This window comes from Chaetura pelagica, unplaced genomic scaffold (assembly GCF_000747805.2).
Source record: "Chaetura pelagica isolate M959 unplaced genomic scaffold, ChaPel_1.0 scaffold69, whole genome shotgun sequence".
NCBI lineage: Eukaryota > Metazoa > Chordata > Aves > Apodiformes > Apodidae > Chaetura > Chaetura pelagica.
This window is the reverse complement of record NW_009970724.1, coordinates 1,946,390-1,953,057: the sequence shown is the minus strand read 5'-3', so window position 1 is coordinate 1,953,057 and position 6,668 is coordinate 1,946,390. Positions and strand designations below refer to the sequence as shown.

Sequence of the window (6,668 nt, the reverse complement as noted above, 5' to 3'; positions counted from 1 at the left end):
GGCTGCCCCCCTCCCCATGGCCCCTCCCTTCTCTCGGCCCAGGGGTGTCCTGTGGGAAGAGGGATGGAGCCCACGAGGATGAGTATCCTCTCTAAAACGAGCCTTAGCAGCCCCATGGCCCACACTGCACTGTGGAGAATCCCTGAGGACCAGCTCCCCAACCCCAGGTGGCTTTTGGCTTCTCACACCCTGCAAAGATGCTGTGGTGGGGGAAGATGACATCATATTTTATAGCCCCCCTACTTAGCCAGTGTTTTTAAGCCCACTCATGTTCGTGGCATCCTGGTGCCACCATCGGATGGAGCACTTTGCTTTTGTTCCCGCTGCTCTCTGCTCGCCTTGTGGACCACCATGCTAGAGGGTCCCTAAAACCCGGCTCTTATTTTTCCCTAGTACCTCCCTACCTGGCATTTGAGATACCATTGCTCCATGTGCTGCTTGCTGCAAGGGCTGTGGGTTTTGTGGAAGGTTTCTGGCAGGCGCTGGGGCCAGGCAGGTCCTACATCAAGGGATGTGCTCGGTGACAGGGCAGTGTGACCCTGAGAAGTTTTGGGAGATAATGGGAAACCCCTTTTTTCTCCAGAGGGCGACTGTCTAGAAAAAAACGGGATGACATGTTGGGTTGCTGGGGTGTGGCAGGAGACCTCTGCTTCGCAGGGACCCTCATTTGCATCCTATGGAGAGGGTGGATACAAGTGGAGCATCTGGCTCAGAGCTTTTTCCAGCACCTCCCTGCTCTGTGCTGAGCTTCTGCACTGTGGAGAATCCCTGAGGACCAGCTCCCCAACCCCAGGTGGCTTTTGGCTTCTCACACCCTGCAAAGATGCTGTGGTGGGGGAAGATGACATCATATTTTATAGCCCCCCTACTTAGCCAGTGTTTTTAAGCCCACTCATGTTCGTGGCATCCTGGTGCCACCATCGGATGGAGCACTTTGCTTTTGTTCCCGCTGCTCTCTGCTCGCCTTGTGGACCACCATGCTAGAGGGTCCCTAAAACCCGGCTCTTATTTTTCCCTAGTACCTCCCTACCTGGCATTTGAGATACCATTGCTCCATGTGCTGCTTGCTGCAAGGGCTGTGGGTTTTGTGGAAGGTTTCTGGCAGGCGCTGGGGCCAGGCAGGTCCTACATCAAGGGATGTGCTCGGTGACAGGGCAGTGTGACCCTGAGAAGTTTTGGGAGATAATGGGAAACCCCTTTTTTCTCCAGAGGGCGACTGTCTAGAAAAAAACGGGATGACATGTTGGGTTGCTGGGGTGTGGCAGGAGACCTCTGCTTCGCAGGGACCCTCATTTACATCCTATGGAGAGGGTGGATACAAGTGGAGCATCTGGCTCAGAGCTTTTTCCAGCACCTCCCTGCTCTGTGCTGAGCTCTTGCCAGCACCCCGCTGCCTACTGGGGTCAGCCATGTGGCTGGGAGAGGGCAGCAGGAGCAGGGTTGGGCACAGCACCTCTGCTCTGATCCCTGCTCCCCGCCAGTGCTGCTGTCACTGCCAGCTCGGTGCCCTGTGGCTCCCTGGGGGGCTGCCCTGGCCAAGGCTGGCAGCTGCTGATGGGCTGGCCCAGGCCCTGGGCTGGTTGCCAGCACCCTCTTATTCTAGCTGTGCTCCTGCTGGAGGTTCCTGCTGCTGCTCCCTAGCTGCCAGGGTCTGCCTGGGGTCCCTGCAGTGACACTGGCCTGTCCCAGGGTTCCCAGGGCCTTGCAATCCTACATGCGTGTTCCATGCGGTTGCCTTGACCTGTTCTAGCAACTTCATTGAGAGTGGTGACTGGGACGGGGACCAGGATAGGGACTGGGGTGCATGACCATTCTGTGGCCCAAGCCCCAGCAGTAGTGAGGCTGGAAAGGGCCAGACAGTTTGGCTCAGCCAGGGCTCTCCGATGACTCTCCCAGCTGCCTTCCCAGCAGGGCTCTGGCCCAGCTCCAGGTGTCATGTGGGAGATAAGGGGACCCTGGCTCCCAGCAGCTCCCAGCGTCCCAGGAGGGACTCGCCACCAACAGCAGGAGAGGACCCATGCTGCTGGCTGTAAGCTGGACCCCCCTGGATACAGCAAGGACCCTGCCCTGGGGGCTGGCACATCCTGCTTGGTTTGGTGTCTGCTGCACAGCTGCTTGCCCTGCTGGGCACCCCGAGGAGGGGCCCCCAAACAGCACAGCACTCACTGCTGGCCTTGCTTCTGTGATGATGCTGGGGTGCAGCATTGCCAGGAGGGTTGGGGCAGGGAGCAGGGAAACTGGGGGTGTCAGAAATGGGTGGCAGGTCAGGGCACCCACGGTGCCCTTGGGACACCCCCGGCTGGCTGGGTTTAGAGAGCATGACCTTTTCCAAGGACCCAGCTTCCACAGAGGCTCTTTGTGGCACCTGTGGTGGTATCCCTGTCCCCTGTTGGGAGTGTGACAGGGACAGGGAGTGGGTCTGGCCTGGTCTTGGTCTTAGAAAGAGGAAAGGAGATTTGCTGTATTGGGCTGGGGACCTGTTGTGTCTTCATGTCTGTGCCTTCAGAGCAGGGATCCAAGCACAGCATTCCAACAGGGCACTCTCTGGCATACCAAACTGCAAGCCCACTGCCTCCTCATCAGGCTTGCACTGAGTCATTTGGGCTGGGGTTGAGGGCTAAGGTTGGTGGTGTCCTGAGTTTGGGATGTCTCTGCAGGATTGGGACCGTGGCTGGAGCCGCCCCCCTGCCCCGCTGAGCGCACATGTCTGCCTGCCCATGCCCAGAAGATGACCAGGCTGCTCTTGGGGGTGACCCTGGAAAGGATTTGCAAGGCTGTGCTGCTGCTCTGCCTGCTCCACTTTGTCATCATCATGATCCTCTACTTCGACGTCTATGCGCAGCACCTGGATTTCTTCAGCCGCTTCAACGCCAGGAACGCCTCGCGTGCCCACCCCTTCTCCAACTCCTCCCGCCCCAATGGCACCGTCCCCAGCTACGGGCCAGCGGGCGCTGAGGCCCCGTCCCCCAGCGCCAAGCCCAGCACCAACCACTCTGCCACCGAAAAGCCCTTGCAGCCCTGCCAGGATACGCCTCCCGGCTTAGGTGAGATGTGTGGGTTGAGAGTGGGGGGAGTTGAGCTCTGGCTCTGAGCATGGGGCTGGGGTGGGTGCCTGTGGGTGGTGTCCCTATCCCCTGGGGCCTGGACAAGGCTTCCCAGCAGACTTGGGGCTGGAGCAGTAGAGAAACCCAAGCCTGGAGCTGATACCAGGACAGCTGGTTTCTCCAGGTTTTGTTAGCAGCTTGCCTAGTCTCTCTGCTCCTGTTTGGGAAAGGTTTTGGGTGTCCTCTGCCCTTGGCAATGCCAGCCCCCCTTGCAGATCCCAATCACTGTTTGCTCTGCTGGCTTGGCTTGGAGCAGCAGGTGACCATGACCCAAACTGTGTCCTGTCCTGTGGGCATCACCCTGTTCTCCCTCTTGCAGTTGGGCGCCTGCTCATTGAGTTCAGCTCTCCCATGAGCATGGAGCGGGTGCAGCGGGAGAACCCTGACGTGCGCTTGGGTGGGAAGTACACCCCTCCGGACTGCCTGCCCCGACAGAAGGTGGCCATCCTCATCCCCTTCCGGCACCGCGAACACCACCTGAAGTACTGGCTGCACTACCTGCACCCCATCCTGCGCCGGCAGAAGGTGGCCTACGGCATCTACATCATCAACCAGGTGAGGGGAACAGGGGCAAGAGGCTGGTGGGGCAGGTGTGGGCAGGCAGGCATCACTGATCTCTGCCTCACAGTTCGGTGAGGACACCTTCAACCGGGCCAAGCTGCTCAACGTGGGGTTCCTGGAGGCCCTCAAGGATGATGAGGAGTATGACTGCTTCATCTTCAGTGATGTGGACCTCATCCCCATGGACGACCGCAACCTCTATCGCTGCTATGAGCAGCCACGGCACTTTGCTGTTGGCATGGACAAGTTTGGGTTCAGGTGGGTGCTCTGTGGGGCTGGGATGTTTCCTGAGGTAGGACTGCAGTGATGCTGGGTCCACCAACCTTGGTGATAGCCAGGGAAAGCATGGGGTGCTGGCTCAAATTGTGGATGTTGGGTGGGAGGGGGCACAGAGCCCTGGGTGAGAGGGTGACACAGGAGAAGGCTGGTGCTTGTTCCTCAGAGTCCCCAGAGCATTATCCCTCACTTCTGCCCGTCCCTAGGCTGAGCTGTTTGCTGTCACTCTGCAGGCTACCCTACTCTGGCTATTTTGGCGGTGTCTCTGGGCTGAGCAAGTCCCAGTTCCTGAAGATCAATGGCTTTCCCAATGAGTACTGGGGCTGGGGAGGAGAGGATGATGACATCTTTAACCGGTAGGTGCCAGCCCCTTGCCAGTGCTGGCTGGTTGGGGATGCACTGGAAGCTCCCCAGTGAGCACTGACCTGGCACCCTTACCTGCTCTGGGGCTCCCGGTTTTGCAGGGGACATGCAGGGGTTATGCCTCATGGCAGGAAGGGGTGTAATTACTCTCCAGCTTGAGAGTTGGTGACCCTCACGGATTGAACAGGCCCCTCCCAATGTGTTATGGGGCCAATGTGTTACGTTATGCTTTCCTTGTGGCTGAACCCCCTGGCTGAACCCCTTCCCACCGCGGTGTGATCTGAGCCAGCGGGGCGGTGCGCCTGCTGGCTCCACTCCAGGCCAGGGCTGGGATGCTAAACTTGGAAGCATCCAGGGCTGGGAGGCAAAACTTGGAAGCATCTCCGTGTCAGCCGTGCAGCAGCCCAGCAAGCATTTCAGCCAGCAGCCGGCAGGCCGCAGCACAGCTGTGTGCAGAGCTGGAGCCGAAGCTGCATCCCCCATGCACACCCTGCCTTGGGTGCTGGAACCAGACGGCTGCTGCCTCAGCTCCTGTGGGATTGCCTGTGGCACTGCCTGGGGGACCTGTCTGTGGCTAATGGTGCACGATGGGCCTGGAATGGCCGGGTGAGTGAAACTGCCCATGCATGTGTCCTGGGCACAGGTGGCACAGTCATGGTTTCCATCCAAGGTGTGTTCAGGACAGGGAGCAAGCAGGGTGTGGAGCTGTCTGAGAGCTTCAGGCAGCCTTTAATGTGTGGTGAGGGCTGCAAGGGAAGGGGTGAGCACTGGCATTTGGAAAACGTCCAACAGCACAGGCTGACTGTAGCTGCCGGCCGCTGAGCTGGAGGTCACCAGGTTGTAGTGGTGCTTTGGGCACCCTCTGCTGTGAGGCGCGTGGCTGCCTCGGCCCAGCTGTGGTCTGGGTTTGCTCTGCTTGGCTCAGCACAGCCCTGTTTAAGCTGGAGTGGGTTTATTTGAGCAAAGGGGATACTGCCCGCACGCTGATTCTTTCCTGCTCCTGGCCCCCAGCATCTCCCTGAATGGCATGAAGGTGTCGAGGCCCGACATCCGCATCGGGAGGTACCGCATGATCAAGCACGAACGTGACAAACACAATGAGCCCAACCCGCAGAGGTGAGTGAGCTGCAGGGGCTGGGGCAGACGGGGCACTGGGCAATTGCTGGGTCACCTATGGCTGGTGAATCCCCTGCTCTCCTCACCCCCATGGGAGGTCCAGCACAGTGGCAAATGCCCTGGGTCCCCCCGCCTCATCCCACTCCCATTTCTACCAGATTCACCAAGATCCAGAACACCAAAATGACGATGAAGCGGGATGGGATCAGCTCGCTACAGTACCGGCTGGTGGAGGTGTCACGCCAACCCATGTACACGAACATCACAGTGGAGATTGGCAGGCCACCACCACGCCTGGCCCGGGGCTAGTGCTGGCCTGGTGGCTCTGTGCCCAGGCTGACTGGGCATGGCAAGTTTTGCCCCAGCTCAAGAGCCAGGACTGGACAGGGGGATGTTTTCTGCCTACTCTGCTGCCTTCCAGAGATGGCCACCTCTCAGCCCACCCTTTGGACCCCAGGATTTCTCTGTTCCCCCCCGTCCTCACGAGTGTGTTTGCAGGACCCCTGCCCCATACTTGGTGTGTTGGCGGACAAGCCCGGCTGCCCCACGTGTGGCTCCCGGCACAGATGGAGCCCTGCCCAGCCCTGGCCTGGAGCCCTCTGCCCATGCCAGCTCCTGCCCCCATCCCGGGTGAGTAGAGTGAGATCCCACTGCTCTGGGAGAGCTGGGGGGGTCCTCACCAGTGCTGTGAGAAGCGGGGTGCAGGCTTCCCCCTTTCCCAGCACAGAAGCCACTGCTGCCTGGGTGGGGGTGGAAGCAGCCTGGCCCCCCTCAAGCAGGAAGGACAGTGCCACCCCAGCTGGACACTGCTGGGCACACAGATGTGGCTCGCTGTCTTCCTCTGCTTTAGTCTGGTGCTTAGAGCCAGGCCCCATCTCAGCTCTGTCAAACAGAGACCTCCAGTTAGCAAACGCCCCCTCGCTGTGCCTCAGTTTCCCCAGGGCTGGGGGGTGGTGGCCGTATCCCATCCCCACCTCCCCAAAGGCAGATGCTGTGTGTGCGTGTGCAGCCTCTGCCCACGCCTGCCCTCACCTGCCTTCCCCCCTTTGGCAGGGACAGGGCTCATTTGAACAGCCCCAGCCCCAGCCCCTCTTAATGGGGGCTGTCCCATAGGTCCCTCCAACAGTGGGTGCCCCACAGACAGTTTGGGAGCCGTTGGGGTCTCCCCCTTCTCCGGCTCCCCCCTCCTCCAGGCCTGGGGCAGGAGGGCTGCAGGCAGGAGAGGCCAGGGCCCAGCCGGGCCGGGGC

At 60.1% G+C, this 6,668-nt stretch overlaps 1 protein-coding gene across 1 annotated transcript; it reads left to right on the top strand.

The window, feature by feature from the left end:
• Positions 1-2,728: 2,728 nt before the first annotated feature.
• Positions 2,729-5,922, top strand: B4GALT2 (UDP-Gal:betaGlcNAc beta 1,4- galactosyltransferase, polypeptide 2). Its single transcript, XM_010006563.1, has 6 exons — positions 2,729-3,044; positions 3,424-3,659; positions 3,733-3,923; positions 4,175-4,297; positions 5,316-5,420; positions 5,579-5,922. Exons 1-6 carry the CDS (start codon positions 2,729-2,731, stop codon positions 5,727-5,729), a joined length of 1,122 nt encoding a protein of 373 aa, XP_010004865.1. The 3' UTR covers positions 5,730-5,922.
• The last annotated feature ends 746 nt before the right edge of the window (positions 5,923-6,668 follow it).

Excerpts from the sequence above, each read along its gene's own strand:
- B4GALT2 (XM_010006563.1), top strand. The coding sequence starts at position 2,729 with ATGACCAGGCTGCTCTTGGGGGTGACCCTGGAAAGGATTTGCAAGGCT. Across the intron at positions 3,045-3,423 it reads GGATACGCCTCCCGGCTTAG|TTGGGCGCCTGCTCATTGAG; the intron begins GTGAGATGTGTG and ends TCCCTCTTGCAG. Across the intron at positions 5,421-5,578 it reads AATGAGCCCAACCCGCAGAG|ATTCACCAAGATCCAGAACA; the intron begins GTGAGTGAGCTG and ends CATTTCTACCAG.